Genomic DNA, 18,295 nt, shown 5'->3' on the forward strand with positions numbered 1-18,295 from the left:
CCGTGTAGCAGCGATACTCCTTTCTCTTTCAGCTGGAACTAATAATCTACCAGAACCAGCAGAGACTTTTCAAACACATAGATATATTGCAGGTTTTAATGACACCAGAAATAATCCCATATTGGAATCCTAGCTATGGCTCAAACATACATCCAGTTCTCTGTTCCCTTTTTTTTTTTTTTTACTTTGCAGACTATGGCACACTGGTCCCTGCATGCCCCCGCTTTCCATTTCCATTTTTGGTGTTTTCACTCTCATGCCTTCTGATCAAGCTGTTTTGAAATGTGCCAGGAAAGGAGGTGGGTTTCAGGTCAGTGGAACACTGCATTTGGGTTTCAAACCGATGGAGACCATTTGTTTCCAGTAGCAGTTTAATTTGGGAAATATATTTCATTAAAAAAGATACATTGCTTTCAGGACAGATCCAGCCAAATCAGGGACACCCAGAATCTGCAAAGGTCATATTTCCAGGAGTTCAAGCACCCCAGCTAATTATACAGACCCAGAGAGAATGTACTGTTATTTAATAAAATGCAGGCAAGCCTAATATTGGTTTCTACTTTCGTTTCCCTTGGTGGGAGATGAGATGTTGCTTGGTTTTTTGACAGGTTTCAGAGTACCAGCCGTGTTAGTCTGTATTCGCAAAAAGAAAAGGAGTACTTGTGGCCCCTTAGAGACTAATCAATTTATTTGATGCATCCAACGAAGTGAGCTGTAGCTCACGAAAGCTTATGCTCAAATAAATTGGTTAGTCTCTAAGGGGCCACAAGTACTCCTTTTCTTTTTGGTTTTTTGAGTTCACCTGCAAAATCTAGAGCTGGCCATTCTCACCCTCAGTTATGCCCACAGATTATAGCAAGACACTAGTTAAACCCACTCACCCAGAATACATAATAGTTTGCCTAAACTGGGGAAAGTAGAAGTGGTGTATCTGTATCAATGTAATTACACCAAAGTAAGCCACAAATGTTTGGAACACTGCACCATTAAACAATGTGTTTTTTACTAGTGCAACTTACCCAAATAATTGACATCAGGATAGTTACATTAGTGCAACTTCCCCAGTATACACTGAGCCTCAGTGTAGTGTATGCAGATTAGAAGGGTAGGGAAAGAAAACTGTACTGAGTTTCCAGATGGGGCCATACTGGGAGAAGCCTCTCTTCTCTATAATACCAGACCCCTGCGCTGATGTGGAACCTTCAGAGCAGTGGAAGGCAACATGCGGCCCGTCGGGGTAATCCGCAGGCAGGCCACAAGACAGTTTGTTAACATTGATTGTCCACAGGCACAGCCACCCGCAGCTCCCAGTGACCACGGTTCACCGTTCCCGGCCAATGGGAGCTGTGGGAAGTGGTGGTTGGTGCAAGTGAAAGTCAATGGAGTTGCTATGGCTTAGAGAACATCAGCTTGTCTGCTCCCTGGGAAATGCAGCTCCCACTAGGGAAAGCATCAGCATAATCAATCAAAGGCACTTGCCTTTTTTGGTTTTTGGATATGGAATGGAACATATAGATTGGCTTTTATTTTTGCAATGATTGGGATTTCTTTTAAAAAAACTAATTTTTAATTTAAAAGAAACATTAGTAATGAATCAAAATATCCTCCAACATCCTATCTCAATACAACTATTCTAATCAGAATGTTTAAAAAGAAAATGTACAAAAGGTAAGTAGTCGATTTGACATCGTCATTCTTCACAGGCCAGCCACTTGCTCTTTGTCCTGCTGATAAGTCTTGGTATAAGAGTCTTGTGTTAAATTGATGGACCATTCTAATGTTCTGAGCTGAAAATGAGTACCCACAATAAGCCTGTCTTTTCTCCCTTTCCTCCAGCCCACCCCATGGCTATTTTAAAGGCACTTTCCCACATTCTCAGATCATAAGAGGAGTCGGTTGGTAGCTTTTCTGTGTGCATCAGCAAAGGATTTCAAGACATGGGCTGGCATTTCAGCTTGAGATTTCCAGGAGGGCCAGATTTATCTACCTTAGGGAAATTTGCACTGCAGTCACCTAATGCAGATGTGCTGCAGGACAGTAATAAAGAGCTTGGACCACTGCTATTTACAGAATCATAGAAATGAGAGGTCATCTAATCCATCCTTCCATGGTCAGGCAGGAGCAAGCAAACTTAGACCATCCCTGACAGGTGTTTGTCTAACCTGTTCTTAAAAACCTCCGATGATGGAAATTCCACAGCCTCCCATGGAAGCCAATTCCAGAACTTGACTATCCTCACTCATGACAAACTTCTTAAGAGATTAAAATCTGTAGAAAAGTGAGTGATAATGTTTTTGAACATGTTTAGCAACTTTCATTTGATGATCTCAAAATGTCTAACAGACATTAATTCATTAAGCCTCAGAGCAGCCCTGTGTAGAGGGTTTGTGAATAAAAAAGGACCTACAGAGAAGTGAAGCAACTTATTCAGGATCACATATCCACTCAGTAGAAAAACTTGGACTCAGACTCAGGAACTTCTCACTCCCAATCCCCTGTTCTGACCAGCAGACAATACTGCCCCTTTAGCTACAAGAAGCCATGGTTTTCAGGTACTACGGCCTGGATCGTCAAAGGTATTTAGGTGCCTAACTTCCCACACTTCTAGTTGCTAGAGGAGATACTCTATCGTAGCATCTGTACATGTATTATGGCCCGGATAGTGCAGGGTGTTATATGAGAACTGCTCTAGTTTCAGCTAGTGGATAACAGACATGGGAGGGCACTCTCTAGCCAGCATGATTCTTCTTGTCTCACTGGAGACTCCCTTGCAGAATGCTGGGCTTCTTATTAGTCCCACTTCCAACGCCCATGCCCCGGAATAATTAGTGAATTAATTAAGAGGTTTGCCTACAAGATGAATCCAGAATGTAAATAATTTGTATTTTTCACACAACTTGCAAAAATCCCACGAGGTGCAAATAGAAAATATTTTATGTAAGCCACGCAGGTATAGAAGCAAACTCTCTGAATCCATCATTTTAAAGGGAAAATTCTGTTAAAAGACAATATCCAGGTTGACAGACCCCAGGGTTTGTAAATTGTCTTGACTGGCAACAGACTTTGAGATACAAACACTGTGCATATCAATGAGCCAGCCACAGCCTGACTGCTGCAGGGTCCTCAGAGAAAAGTTTTAGAAGAAATGCTTGTCCTGCTGTGGAATAACTTTCTCCTTCTGATTGCAAATGTATGGTTTGTAATGGTGCTCAGATACCATAGTGATGGGCATGGTATTAGAGTCTAAGCAGAACAGAATAGAATATTCCAGGGAAGGGGCCCCATGGGAAGGGAGTGTGTGCGTGTGTCAGGGAGACCAGAACCATAAGTCACCGTGTTACCTCTCTGCTTTGGCAAGAGTGAGCTCTGCTGGAGCGTAAACTGTGTGTCAGCTTCCTGTCATACCACAGATGTCTGCCTCACCAGCAAACTTCCTGAGACTCTGCCCATCTGAATCTTGCTTTGCAAGTTTTCAGGTAACATCCAGTGAACCCCAGTTCCCCAGAGGCGTCTTTCTGCAGGGTCCAGTCCCTCTCATGGGACACTCACAGAAATTATTGAGTCTGCTGCCTCCAAAGAGACAGTATACACACCAGCCTGTTGACTTACTGAGGACACACTCTAAATTAATACACAAAATGGTTTATAGTAAAACTAAGGATAAGTTTATTAATAAAGAATATAGGTGTAAATGATACCGAACAAGAGAAAAAAAGGAAGATATGGTCACAAACAAAACAAAAGTAAAAATATGCTTTCTAGTGTCTAAATTTAACAGATTATAAATGTGGTCTCGGCAATTCCTTACCTACAGTAAGTTCTCAGAGTCTTCAACCCACCCTGCTGAAGGATCCACCTTTCACAGATTTCCAGAGCACTGGCCTCTTTTGTCCTGGAAGCAATGGATACCAAAGGGGTTCTCTCCCCTTCTTTGTATGGTACAGCAAACCTTGGAAGTGTGTTCTTCTGAAGTGTCTATCCCCACATAAAGTTCTCCCGTGCTGTTTGTCTCTTCCCATTGACTTCCCACCACCCTGTTGACTCATATTGAAATGTAACTTCCATTGTCTCTGGCATCACCTTGCTCAATTTAAATTGGAGAGACAGGCAAACAGGCAAAACAACATTCCTTAGACTAGGACAAACTTGTTTATCAAGTCAGCCCCCAATACACATTTTAGGACCATATTTCCAGCACACATACATAAATCTTTACACACCATCCATCCATACTATACATCAGGGAATGATATTCATGACCAGTGTGACACCACTTTTTAGGCATTGTACTCGGTACACTTTTATAAGATAATATTGTATACAATAAGTTGATTCAGTTGCTTATTCTTTGGGGTTCAGACTCTCTCTTCAGTCTGGACCCTGACTGTCACACACACATATAAAATTCACTTTGCCTCAATGATGAGTTCTACATTTAGTGCATTTTACAAGATTAAAATGCCACCTCTTTAAAAAAAGGACCTCTTCTACTGTGAATATAAATCTCAGCTAACATCTAGGATCTGGGACTCTTAAGCCCTGATCCTGCAGTGAGATCCACTCAGTCAGGCCCTTGCATCTGCAAAGAGCCCCATTGAAGATAAGGGGGCTCAGCACCAGTACAGGGGTCTGCCTGTGCAGATCAGCCTGCTAGTTGGGGCATGAGTCCCAAGTCATCAGCTGAGTTTTATGGTCAGAGTGAGAAGAAAACCTCTAGCAAGATCTCCAAAAGCACCAAGTGTGTTATGTTAAAAAAGGGGGTGTTAATTTTTTGCAGTTCGTTGTGACTCATCCAATTGATTATACAAGGAGAAAGAATTATATCAATGATTTGAGCTTTCCAAGTCACACATAAATAACTTCAAAATTATGTTACCAAAGATAGAAAATTCAGAGTTAAAATTCAAATTTCAGTCTTCACTTGTGACATTTTGAGTCACCTTCAATGAAAAAAAATTCTGGCTTTTGTCAATTTGTATTACAGCTTTGGAGTTATCTAGCAATAGCTGAGTTGGGTGCTTATTAATTTTTCTTGCCTGTATCACATATTTTTTAAATAGCCTCTGTAAAGTTAGAAAATCATATACAACACCACAATGACCTCATATATTCTGAACACCACCTTAGGTGATTAAATCTGAAAGAATTTTTAAAAGCTAATTTAGCCCATAGCTGGATCAACTTGGGTGGAGCTTGCAGAATTGGGGACTTGCTTTTCACCATGTAGTCTGTTTGTGTTCAGCATTTCACTCAGTTTGGGCAATGCAATTAGATTAGTCAGTTTTAATTTTGTTAGTAGTCAGTTCACTTTCTAGTTGTCATGGCCTAGTACCAATAAAATGTTACAATCTTTGGGATGCAGTCACTACAGCGGAATATATTTTTACGAAACCTAAGTGTTGGGTTTAAACTGCCTGAGAGGGTAGTGTCCCTTTGAGACAGGAAACAAAATATTTTGCTTAATATTTTTCAGAAGGATATAAAATAAATATTATTTTCCGAAACTCCTGAGGGAATATGCTTATTTGGGCTCTTTCTGTTTTTAAAAAATTGTCAGGGAATGTTCTGCTTCTGACCAGAGAGGTGGTGGCTGTGATATAGGGACTTCATGAGTTTGCAGGGGATTTAGGGCCTGATTCTATTCCCACTGAACTCCATGGAAAAAGTAGTGTACTGAGTACGTATTGCCTCTTTTGCAAAAGGGAAAAATATTTTGTTGAAAATAAAAAATAAGTATTATTTTCCAAAAGTCCTGAGGCCATATGCTTTTTCCAGCATAGTTAGTGAATAAGAACTAAGGCACTTAGAAGGATCCAATCACAGACTCAATTGGTCCATTAAGTAAATGTAATAATATTTACTTAAATAACCCTTCTGGATTATGTCAGAACACAGGTTTATAACTTTTTAAAATTGATCAATATTATTAAATGCACAGACTCTAAGGATGACTAAAGAGCTAATTCAACCTACCAGTTTCTCAAAGAGCTCAAGCCCCAGGTAGAGAATGAAAAGTGCAGATGATGTCCTCCTTGAGATACCAAGGAGGAAAAATTGCCATACAAGCATAGGACAAAGCGACATAAGATGTGTTGACAACATTTAATGCTACACACACACAATTTTGTCAACCTCTTCCAGAATGCACTTACACTAAAAGGGAACACCTAATGTGCTATTTGCACAGTGGCAGATACAGTATTTAATTGACTACTCCAATCTATGATTTCGTTTGGCTGTTCACACTGAGCCCCATCAAGCAGGAAAGATGGCTCTTGAGTATTTGATTCTTGTTTTCATCACTTAGGCAGATGTTCACACAGTTGTCAGCAATGAGCTCCTGAATCTAAACTATATATATATATACATATACATTCTGCTTTCATTACATAGTTAGGCCCTGGTGATTTATGTCACCTATCTGTCAATCATCAGGCAAAACAAGTGATAAAAAATAAACCAGTTATCTAGATTGTCCTATTTTATTAGAAGGAAACAAACTAACATTGACTGATTGCATTTTAAGACTTCACCAGAAGTCTCAAGGGATGAGAATTTTAGAATGTCACATCATGGATTATATCCTGTTGTGATAGGCAGAAGCAAACAAATGCCAAAAATTCCTGAGAAATTATCTGTGAAAATCTGGTGAAATATCATGAAATTTGCACAGTGGCAGAAAGCAGCATTCATGATTGGCAGCCGTGTGTCCCCATCATTGATTGTATCTATCTATGGAGAAATATAGTTATTAATAATAAGATTTCCCTGATTTCATTTCTTCCTACATCCCCAATGCTTCCTTCATGTCACTGAAGCTTCCCACCTGACCATTTCTTTTGTTTCATTCTTTCAATCTTATCTTTGTGCCATCTTCCATGCCACCCCTAGTGCCTCCTCAAATCCACTTCTTCTATGAAGCTTATCCAATGTGCATCCCTCTAGAGCAGGGGTGGCCAACCTGAGCCTGAGAAGGAGCCAGAATTTACCAATGTGCATTTCCAAAGAGCCACAGTAATACTTCGACAGCTCCCTGACCGCCTTCCCCCCGACAGGTCCCCCCCCCGCAGCCCCCAGTGTCTCCCACCCACCAGCAGCACTGCCGATCAGCACCTAACCCTCTATCCCTGCGCCTCCCGCCCACCGCAATCAGGTGTGAAGGAGGCTGGGTGGGGGGAGGAAGAGTAAGGGTGCAGCAGACTCAGGGGAAGGGGCGGGGTCCTTGGGGGAAGGAGTGGGGCAGAGCCAGGGGTTGAGCAGTGAGCACCCTGTAGCACATTGGAAAGTTGGCGCCTATAGCTCCAGCCCCAGTGTCGGTGCCTATCCAAGGAGCCGCATATTAACCTCTGAAGAGCCGCATGTGGCTCCGGAGCCACAGGTTGGCCACCCCTGCTCCAGAGGAAGAAGTGTTACGGAAAAAAATGTTGTTACATTGAAAGAAGTTTAATTATTTTATAATTTTTGCACCTCTTGGAGACAGAGCCATATCCTGCTCATCTGGTGCATCCTAAGTTAGTGTTGTTATGTTTGTATGGTTTGGAATGGGCTGGGGAGAGAGTTCTTCTCTGCGTTTTGCATATGCTATGAAATGGATGAACTCTCTCAATAGCTTCAAACGAGAGCCATTTTTTATTTCAGCTTCTTTCTTCCTCCCTGTTTGTGGACTGTCCCTTCCAAAACTACACTGGCTCAAAGTCAAGGATGGGCAGTATTCAGTCCTGGAGAACTGACATATTTGAGCTCTGATGTCTCCGGACTCTGCAGCACTAGAAAGGGAACTTTATCCCTTTGTAAAGTGGCAATGCCAATCTGTCCAATGGGAAATACCCTGGAAGATGCCGAGAGTTCAGACCTTCACGCTGTGGGTACAGAAAACTATTTCAGGTCATTTATAGAGGTTTTAAATGGCTGCATTTAAAGGGATAAAACTCCCATTTCTTTAACAGGGAGCTTAAAGAAAAATGGTGGCTTTTTGAAGCTGTTTGAAGGTTTGGAATATTACAAGTAGATCTGTGGAAGGGGGAATAAATGAGCTTGAGGCAGGCAATATAGTCAAAGATAAATGATAAAGTATGGACCATGTGAGATGCAATTTATTAGCCGGTTCTCTTGTTTTTCAGAATGCTCTGTATTTTATTGTGTGGATATCACCAGCACATACATGGTGTTTATATAGTCATTGATGCTTTTGAAATCTAGCACATGTACCATTCAGAACAACTTTCCCTAGTCCCAAATATTAACTTGGCTAGTAGGAGACTTTGCTCTGTGAAAGGAAGTAAAATGAAAAATTTGTATTTTTCAAGCTTTCTGTGCAGATTTCAATATATTAAAGTCACTGTGTAATAGTAGCCATATATCTGGTTTTGCTACATTTCAAATACTTTGCCGCTGCTTCCCTTTGATGTCCCTGGGAATTACACAGATCTTTTCTGAGTTTGATTTCACCAATTTTTTTTTCTCATTTCCCTACATGCTTATAAGGGGGCAAGTTTCTCTCTCTAGAATAAATAAGCAGCAGCGGTCAATGCAAATCTGTTGATCAGCAATCGTTACTTCTTTATGCGCATGATGTTGCTCACAGCAGGCTCGTGAAGTATGATAGTAAATGACACACTATACAGTAGCACTTGCGGTAATTTGTTAGTTGTCTGAGTATATGTGATCATTTTGCTAATGGCTGGCTTTATGTCCGGATTTTACAGGAAAGATAGAATGAGATTAGAACTTCCACCTACAACCCCGCCTCATCCATTCTGGATCTAAATCTGAGCAGACAAACAAGAGTTAACAAACAGCTTGCTCAATCTGCAGCATAACCCAATAAGAAATATATTAGCTTGGACATTGTACTCTATCCTTTCCGGCCCAGGCACCAGTGTGTTTGAGGGGGGAGCAGCTGTACAAGTGACAGTGTATGTAACAGAGCTGAATGAATAATTCAGAACAAGTAATTCAGTTGATGAATTTTTTCTATTCTGATTTCATGGGGCTTCTCGTGGGCTTGAAATGAAACAAATGCTTTGATGGATCAGAGCCTTAGGCTATACTGGGGGGCCAGGATCTATCTGTTTTAGAAGTTAATATCAACTGTGGGTTTTTTCCTTTACAAAGAGCTATTGGAAAGACAATGGATTAAATTCTGGAGTGACTTACACCCAGTGCCACTCCACTGACTTCTACAGGGTGGCAATGATCGAAAATCATTGCAGAATTTGGCCCACTATTTGCAAAAAAATTCTATGAAATTGAATAGAAATAGGAGAAAAAGATGTCCAGCTGGACTTGAATTCCTCACCAAAAGATCTCAGGTATGTTGAAGCATCAATCTTCACAAGAGAATGATGTTTCCCTTCTCACGTGGTCCTCTGCATCACTCTCACTTTCCCAAGGGTCACTTCAATCCTTCCTTGCTTTCAGGCTCTTTCCATCTCCTGTTGACACCCACGGAACTAGCTCCTTAACTCCCTGTAACCTCCTGATGTCCCTGTGTTGTAGCCCCCATCTTTCTGGCCAGGGTGATGCCTTTCAGATCTGGGGTAAGGTAGATCAGGCCTAAGTGACATAGGAGCCGTATAGCCCCATTTTTAAGTTACTTGACCACCTAAGAGCCTAAGACTTATTGAATGTCAATAGGTGCTGAGTTCCTAAGTCACTTAGACCCAGTCTACACTTAACAAATGTAACTGGCATAACCATGTCAGCAAGGGCTGTGACTTTTAGACTACATCGGGGGGTGGAGGTAGGGGGGACAGAAAATGATCAGTCTGGGAATGGCTTGGCTGCCTTACTCACTGGCTACCATCCTAGCACATTGAGCTGTCTGTTTAAGTTACGTCACTTAAGCACGCAAATGCCAAAGACAATATGTACAACAAAATAACAGAAGCCACTATGTTTAGCGTCAAGAAACTAAGCCAAAGTACTTAAGACGGGTTGTATCCAAGGCTTGAACCATATCTCAGATTGTGTCTAAAGCATATGTGCTTCTAATGGTTTAAACAGATGTGCATGGAGCTGTAATTCTCGTAAATTGAGAAATACTCCCATATTCATCAGAAGCAGGGGCTCTCACAGAGCACTTTCTGACATGCCTAACCCATTCTAACAAATATGTGGCCTCCCAAGACATTCACAGATGTCACTTTGCTGCATGCCAGCATTCACCCACAATTTCATGGTGACAGCTGGGATAGAACTGGGATCTTCCTGTTTCAGAAAACACAAGTCCCTAAACACTTGAGCTAAAAGAGAACCTCACTCAATCCTTAATCTTCCAAACACAGCTGCCCTATGGCAAGCACTTCTGAAGCCACATCATAGACAGCAGAGATATACCTGTAGTGCAGTATTCTGTACAATGGGAAACTGCCACATCAGGTATGACTGGTTAGCCCCTCAGCTGATTCAGTGAAATTTAAATTTCACACTAAGTAGCGAGATGCTGTGAACACAGACTTCAGATATAGATATTTATGCAGATTACAATAAAAAGTATTTGCACTCATTGCACAACAGGTGGATGAAATGAAAATATTTTCCCCACCCTCACTAATAGTTTTACTGCACATATAAACAAGGCATCACAATAACACTAAACAAAACAGGTGCATGTGCAGGACAACATGTTACACTGGTTGATTTATTGGTAGTCTAGCAGTAAGAAAATAATAAACTCTCTATTTTGGATAGAACAAGTGAATACTTGGTTGGGTTACCAAAGGTCAGACCTGACAGGTGGAAAGCTGGTCAATTTTTTTGGCTTGTAAATCTCGACAGCATCCTTTTTAAAATTTCATTTCATTATTTAAAACATTTTAACAAATGGTGTTCTGAATTCAAGATATGTATATTTCCTGAAGGACAGGAATCTTCCTGTCAGACATACCCACACGTCAGCATAAAAAACTTGGGTTGATCACATCACTGAAAGCACAAGTGCGAAAAGATGTCGGCTCTTGTATGGGGGAATCTGTGGCAAAGTTAAAAATAGAACCCATATCTCCTGACTCCCAGGCCTGCGTGTGAATCACAAAGCCCTCCTTCTCCATCTGTTTTCTCCCCATAACAGTCTTACCTTGCCACCTGGCATAAGAGTGAATGAGACAACACCCTGTTAAATTTGCTGCATGGAACAATCCTGCACTGGGCAAACAGATCTAACAGGTGTTTTTAACTTATGTATTGCTATGATACTGACTTTGTGGTCCTCATTGACCCAAGCCTGCAGACTACAACATTAAACAATGTCTGGAGGCCCTTGTATCCTCAGCGTGGTGCTTTTCCATCCCATGCGCTACCTGGCCTGTTTGTTTGGTAACCTGGTGGGCTAGTAAGTCGTGATGGGATGGAGCTGAAGTTCAACTTGCTACATTTGTTCAAAGGAAGTTTTTTCCTAGGCTGCAGGCAGCCTTGCTGACTCTAGGGAGCTGGAGTGATGCGGTGAATGTGAGCCCATTTTCAGGATCTATTTATAAATGGGAGAAAGTTAAATTAAAAAAATGTGCTAAGGTTTTAAAATAAAACCATGACCAGGTCAGAGTATACACACAGGAGGGAAATTAAGCCCTTCTTCCAAGGGAGAAAAAAAAAGAGAGCAGGCGAGAGAGCGCATAATAAAAGGAAAATTCATTAAGTATAACAGGCCAGTTTTGGATGGTATAAATCAACACAGGTCCATTGACTTCAATGGAGCTATGGTGATTTATACTGGCTGAGGACATGGCCCAATGATTATAAAGAGAGAGGAAAAACACTGAGTGAAAACATAGCAGAGGTGAGAAATCCACTTATTCACACATTTGATGGATAATCCACTAACAACAGCTGGTGCTGGTAAACAGATGAAGAATGTCATTGCCTGGCATTTAAAGTACAACCAGTGTCACTTTGTGCATTGTCCTGAGGAATACGACACTGCGACCTTTTCAATGTAGCCCCTCATTTGATGAGTGTTGGGGAGTATTAAACTCATTGAAAATAAGCCCTGATGCAGGGAGCAGAAACTTTCACTATGATTGACCTTCAGCAATTTGTCTCACTTGAATGGAAGCTAGCACTTGCTGTAATTTCAGTCTCTAAGTGTCCTTCTTCTTTCTTCCAAACAGGTTGCACAGTCACTATGAACAATGGCCCAGCTATACTACAAAAAGGTAAACTATTCACCGTACAGAGACCGGATCCCATTGCAGATCGTGCGAGCAGAGGCAGAGCTCTCGCAGGAAGAGAAGGCCTATCTCATTGCTGTGGAGAAGGGGGACTATGCCAGTGTGAAACATGCCTTACAAGAGGCTGAAATCTACTACAACATCAACATTAACTGTATGGATCCTCTTGGACGCAGTGCCCTTTTAATAGCCATAGAGAATGAAAACCTGGAGATCATGGAGTTACTGCTGAGCCACAGTATTTACGTGGGAGATGCTCTGTTGTATGCAATACGGAAGGAGGTGGTTGGGGCCGTGGAGCTGCTTCTGAGTTACAGGAAGCCAAGTGGTGAAAAGCAGGTCAGTCAAATATTCAGGCAAGGAATGTTTATATTAGCTAATGGCTTGGTAAGAGATACCCAGTTGATCAGAAGCTCCAGAAGGTCTGGACACGTCACAGACTCAGCTAGATAAGGCCTGGTTATTAACTATGAGATCACTATGAAAAATCCCAGGAAGTTGTTGATTCTGTAGAGAGCACATTTCTCTGAATCAGTTCTGAGCCAGTGTCCCAGAACAGCTGGGGGAGGTGGCATGGGGGTACTGTGCTGTTGAAGGTGCTGTATGACCCAGGAAACACAAAATGAAGATCCTAATGAAAGATTCTCTGGTCCTTTTTTGTAAGAGTAGCTGTGTCAGTCCTGGTCTCCTGGTCAATTTCCGATCTGAGTAATCACATTCTGCCTTACTTAAATCCCCCCATTCAGTTTCAGTTTCAGATAGTATTCATCTTCACTTCCCAAACTAAGGATGCGGGCAAACCCAAAACGATTTATAGATAGATACTTTGTGCAACAATTGAGTGTCTTTTTTAATTAAATTCCAATATATAAACCTAAGCCAGCGTTTCCCAAACTTTTTTGGCCACAGAACACCCGGTATATATTTACAGAACACTTACAATATTATTTTGTAGTCGTTTGGTTTTCAAATAAAAAATTGCGTTATTTATGCTCAAATATATTTTATTTTATAAAACACAGCAAAAATACAAATTTAAAATAACTTGAACTAACAATTTCTAACTGGAAAGTGCGTATAAAGTAGTACAAAAATCAAGTGCAAGACCCTTTTTTTAAATTACAATTCTTTCACGGATCACCTGTTCACATCGTGCAGAACACCAGTGTTCCGCGGAACACAGTTTGGGAAACGCTGACCTAAGCTATTGTTTTCTTGCTTTTAACACATGGAATCACTTTTCAAAGACAGACCCCAACACTGCAAACACTGATGCATGTGCTTAGCTTTAAGCAGATGAGCAGTCCCACTGACTTCAACATTTACACATGTGTGACAGCTGCCATGCATTGGCATGCCATGGCCATACAAACAGGCTGGTGATTGAACTGAAGACTTCCAGAGCTAGGAGCATGAGTTGCTACAGCTTGAAATAAAGCACTGTAGTTGTAGGGTGCAATAACTCATTTCCTCTGTGCTTAACAGGCCATGTGCTTAATGTTAATCACGTGGGCTGTCCTACTGAAGTCAATGGGACTGTCCATGTGCTTAAAATTAAGTACATGCCAAAGTGTTTGCAAGATCAGAGTCCATGAATGTTACCTATTGTACTGTACAATTTTTTCTCTTATCTTCATTTACAAATAACATAGCTGATCAATGGGCTGCTGAGTGTATGTAATACTAGACGCACTATAGATTTTTGCCTGTCCTTTGATTAGAATATCTATTGACCTATCTCTCCATTCCAATGCCTAATTTCTGTTCTGAAATCTACTGGAACATGTTCCATGTTGTATAAAAGAATTGAGGGATTACTGTGATTTAACCATGTTAGATGGGGTGGGATCTGAGCTACCCAGGAAAGAATTTTCTGTAGTATCTGGCTGGTGAATCTTGCCCATGTGCTCAGGGTTTAGCTGATCGCCATATTTGGGGTCAGGAAGGAATTTTCCTCCAGGGCAGATTGGAAGAGGCCCTGGAGGTTTTTCACCTTCCTCTGTAGCATGGGGCACGAGTCACTTGCTGGAGGATTCTCTGCTCCTTGAAGTCTTTAAACCGCGATTCGAGGACTTCAATAGCTCAGACAGAGGTGAGAGGTTTTTCGCAGGAGTGGGTGGGTGAGATTCTGTGGCCTGCATTGTACAGGAGGTCGGACTAGATGATCATAATGGTCCCTTCTGACCTTAGTATCTATGAATCTATAAAAGGTTGTAGTGTGGAGCTTTTTTTTTTTACAATCCAAAGCAAACAATGAAGAAATACTCCAGATCATCACAGATAACTTTGAAGGATGTCCCTCTTACAATTCAGAAACAATACCATTCCACAAATCCCTTGAATACTAACTAGAAATATGTTGCTGGCAGATTAGATAGATAGATAGATAGATAGATAGATAGATAGATAGATAGATAGATAGATAGATAGATAGATAGATATTTTCTGACAGAGTTAAACTGAATACTACTTTTCTGTTTTATCCTGATGTGAGTGGCAAAATATGGACCATACATGGGAAAATGAACTGTATGTAGTCTTTTCTCACTGCTCTAGAAAGACTGGTTGTCTTGTTCAGAGATACACCAGAATGGCAGAAGGTAGCACAGAACTAAAGATAAACTCAAGCTTTACTGAAAGGGTCTTCAGTATAATGGGAAAATGCTGAGGTTAAACACAAGTACGTGTGAATGATCATGAAAAGAAAGTGCTGTGATTCTATGCGGGCTTCAAAAAGTTCTCTTGTAATACAGAATTTTTTATTCTTAGTGATTCACCTCCTCCGTTGTTTTAAGGTGATATAGTTCCGTTGATGTCAATGGAGCTAGGCTGATTTACATCAGCTGAAGATTAGACCCAACATCTTTAGTTTAGTGCTACATTTCAAAGCACTAAACTATATACGTATCTAATTCTCTTTCTACACCAACGTTTATATCTTTGTGTGTTCCATTAATGCCAGGGGGAACTGTGCATGTCTGTTAAGGAAAAACAATTTTCATCCTGATATAACGGTTAAATTGTACACAGAGTTGTGTAAAATGTTCCCAATAAAATCCCCAAACACACAAAATACACCTGGTTCCAGTGAATCAGATCCAGATGGCACAAACTCAGATTCATTGCCAGATTCATCCCTTCTTGATACTAAACTGGGAGGAGTGGTAGATACGCTGGAGGGCAGGGATAGGATACAGAAGGACCTAGACAAATTGGAGGATTGGGCCAAAAGAAATCTGATGAGGTTCAATAAGGATAAGTGCAGGGTCCTGCACTTAGGACGGAAGAACCCAATGCACAGCTACAGACTAGGGACCGAATAGCTAGGCAGCAGTTCTGTGGAAAAGGACCTAGGGGTGACAGTGGACGAGAAGCTGGATATGAGTCAGCAGTGTGCCCTTGTTACCAAGAAGGCCAATGGCATTTTGGGATGTATAAGTAGGGGCATAGCGAGCAGATCGAGGGACGTGATCGTTCCCCTCTATTCGACATTGGTGAGGCCTCATCTGGAGTACTGTGTCCAGTTTTGGGCCCCACACTACAAGAAGGATGTGGATAAATTGGAGAGAGTCCAGCGAAGGGCAACAAAAATGATTAGGGGTCTGGAACACATGACTTATGAGGAGAGGCTGAGGGAACTGGGATTGTTTAGCCTGCAGAAGAGAAGAATGAGGGGGGATTTGATAGCTGCTTTCAACTACCTGAGAGGTGGTTCCAGAGAGGATGGTTCTAGACTATTCTCAGTGGTAGAAGAGGACAGGACAAGGAGTAATGGTCTCAAGTTGCAGTGGGGGAGGTTTAGGTTGGATATTAGGAAAAACTTTTTCACTAGGAGGGTGGTGAAACACTGGAATGCGTTACCTAGAGAGGTGGTAGAATCTCCTTCCTTAGAGGTTTTTAAGGTCAGGCTTGACAAAGTCCTGGCTGGGATGATTTAATTGGGGATTGGTCCTGCTTTGAGCAGGGGGTTGGACTAGATGACCTCCTGAGGTCCCTTCCAACCCTGATATTCTATGACTCTATGATGGGGGATTCTATCCTGGGAAGCAGTGACTCTGAAAAAACACTTGGGAGTCATGGTTGATAATCAGCTGAACATGAGCTCCCAGTGTGATGCTGTGGCCAAAAGAGCTGGTGCAATCCTAGGATGCATAAACGGGAATCTCGAGTAGGAGTAGGGAGGTTATTTTACCTCTGTATTTGGCACTGGTGTGACTGCTGCTGGAATCCTGTGTCCAGTCCTGGTGCCCACAATTCAAGAAACATGTTGATAAATTGGAAAGGGTTTAAAGAAGAGCCACAAGAACAAATAAAAGGTTAGAAAAACCGGCCTTATAGTGATAGACTTAAGGAGCTCAGTCTATTTAGTTTAACAAATGTAAGACTAAAGGGTGACTTGATTTCAGGCTATAAGCACCTACTTGGGCAACAAATATTTAATAATAGGCTCTTCAATCTAGCAGAAAAAGGTTTAATTCAGTCCAACAGCTGGAAGTTGAACTAGACAAATTCAGACTGGAAATAAAGTGTAAATTTTTAATAGTGAGAGTAATTAATTATTTGAACAATTTACCAAGGATCAAAGTAGAGTCTCCATCACTGGTCATTTTAAAATCATGACGGGATGTTTTCCTAAAAGATCTGCTCTCAGAATTATATTGGGGAAGTTCCAAGGCCTGTGATATACAGGAGGTCTGACTAAGTGACACAGTGGTCCCTTCTGGCTTTAGAATCTATGAATCTATAAATTCAGAGGTCACAGGGTGAAATATAATAGCCTGCGTTAGACAGGAGGCCAGTCAAGATGATCTAATCGTCTCTCCTGACCTTCAACATTCTGACAAAAAATAGGTTTGTCACAAGCCCAGATTCATTCCTATTTTGAGTGGCCCTGGGTCAGCAAAAGAACTTTTGTACAAAACAGGATTTATTAACTATAAATCTCAGAATTTCAGGTTGTTCTGATCTGCGCTTTTGGTTCGGGATCTTCTGTAGACCTTATTGGGAGTTTGCCTGCAGAAGATTGCAGGACTGGTTCTTAGCTCTTCAGCCTCATCAATACTAATGGATTGGTATTCATTTCATGCACAGTTCTATCGAAAAGAAGTGCCTAGTTAAGCACAATAAGGACACGTGGCTTAACGCTTCAACCCACAAAGCTAATCCCAGAGCAGCCTGTTTCAGAACTCAGACTCCTTATGATAGCCTCAGAGCTATGCCAATGCACATTCTCCAATGATCCTTACTGGATCGTTCCCTGGGGAAGTCCTAGGGTGGCTCCCCACCAAAGGTCTTTCACAAGAGTACCCCAGAAATCCTCTTAGCACAGGACAGCCGCTGAAGTTGAATTATATGCCTGTGTGTGCACGTATCCAGGTCCTCCTCGGCTGACATTATGGTCCTGGCCGTGTCCTCATTCATGCCAAGCAAAAATAAAAAGGTTGCCCCTTTTTGGCTGAGCAGTAGCTGAAATCCAGGCCTTGCTGAGTGGTTTCTGTTTGGCAGAGAAATCCGTGGTGCAGAGTTAGGTTATTTTCTGAGCACAGTCTGTTTATTTATACACAAGGGCTTGTTTCCCTGGACAGTGGTAGGCACAAAACTGCACATGGGCAGCTCCTTTTCTGCAGAAAACTGAAGTCAGACACAGTCAGTTCTGTTCCATAGAGAGGGGCTCTGTTTGCTCGGCTTCTGTCCAGGGGCCAGAGAGAGAGCTCTGAGGATCTGGTTGCTTGCTCCTAGCTGCTTGACATACAGCCTTCTTCCAGCTTCCCAGCCCTGAGTTACGAGCTTTGGAAACCCTGTTAGCACCACGCTTTCTTGACACCTCCCTGGCGGCATCAGTTGTTTTGCCCTAGAAAAGAATTTCAGGTGTTCCAGACGTTGGGCACAAAGGAGAGAGCTTTATCGCACCTGTTCACCTGAACGAGGGCTGTGACTGTCTTTGCATGATGGCAGGCCACAAGTACCTTCCGGCATAACTACTTTTACAGACATATACAGACAGCCTGATATGGTCTACCCTTTCTGTCTGAAAATACTGAGGGCTGGACTGTGGCCGGCCCATACACGGCTCCTCATGCAAAGAGCCTATCCTTCCTTCCTTCCAGCACTGTATGGGGTGGAAGAGG

General features: G+C 41.8%; 1 protein-coding gene across 5 annotated transcripts in view; it reads left to right on the plus strand.

Annotated features, from left to right (window-relative positions):
- TRPC5 (transient receptor potential cation channel subfamily C member 5) overlaps positions 1–18,295 on the plus strand; it is a 139,688-nt gene that overhangs the window by 30,112 nt on the left and 91,281 nt on the right. For 4 of the 5 annotated variants that reach the window (XM_073361164.1, XM_078854247.1, XM_073361160.1 and 1 more), the window contains exon 2: positions 12,108–12,506. In XM_073361164.1, the coding sequence (XP_073217265.1) occupies positions 12,129–12,506 (378 nt within the window). In that variant the 5' untranslated portion in view covers positions 12,108–12,128. Of the gene's footprint in view, positions 1–9,139; positions 9,312–12,107; positions 12,507–18,295 lie in introns of those variants that run through there. The other variant, XM_073361163.1, reaches the window with a different exon arrangement.

This window comes from Lepidochelys kempii, chromosome 9 (assembly GCF_965140285.1).
Source record: "Lepidochelys kempii isolate rLepKem1 chromosome 9, rLepKem1.hap1, whole genome shotgun sequence".
Lineage (NCBI taxonomy): Eukaryota > Metazoa > Chordata > Testudines > Cheloniidae > Lepidochelys > Lepidochelys kempii.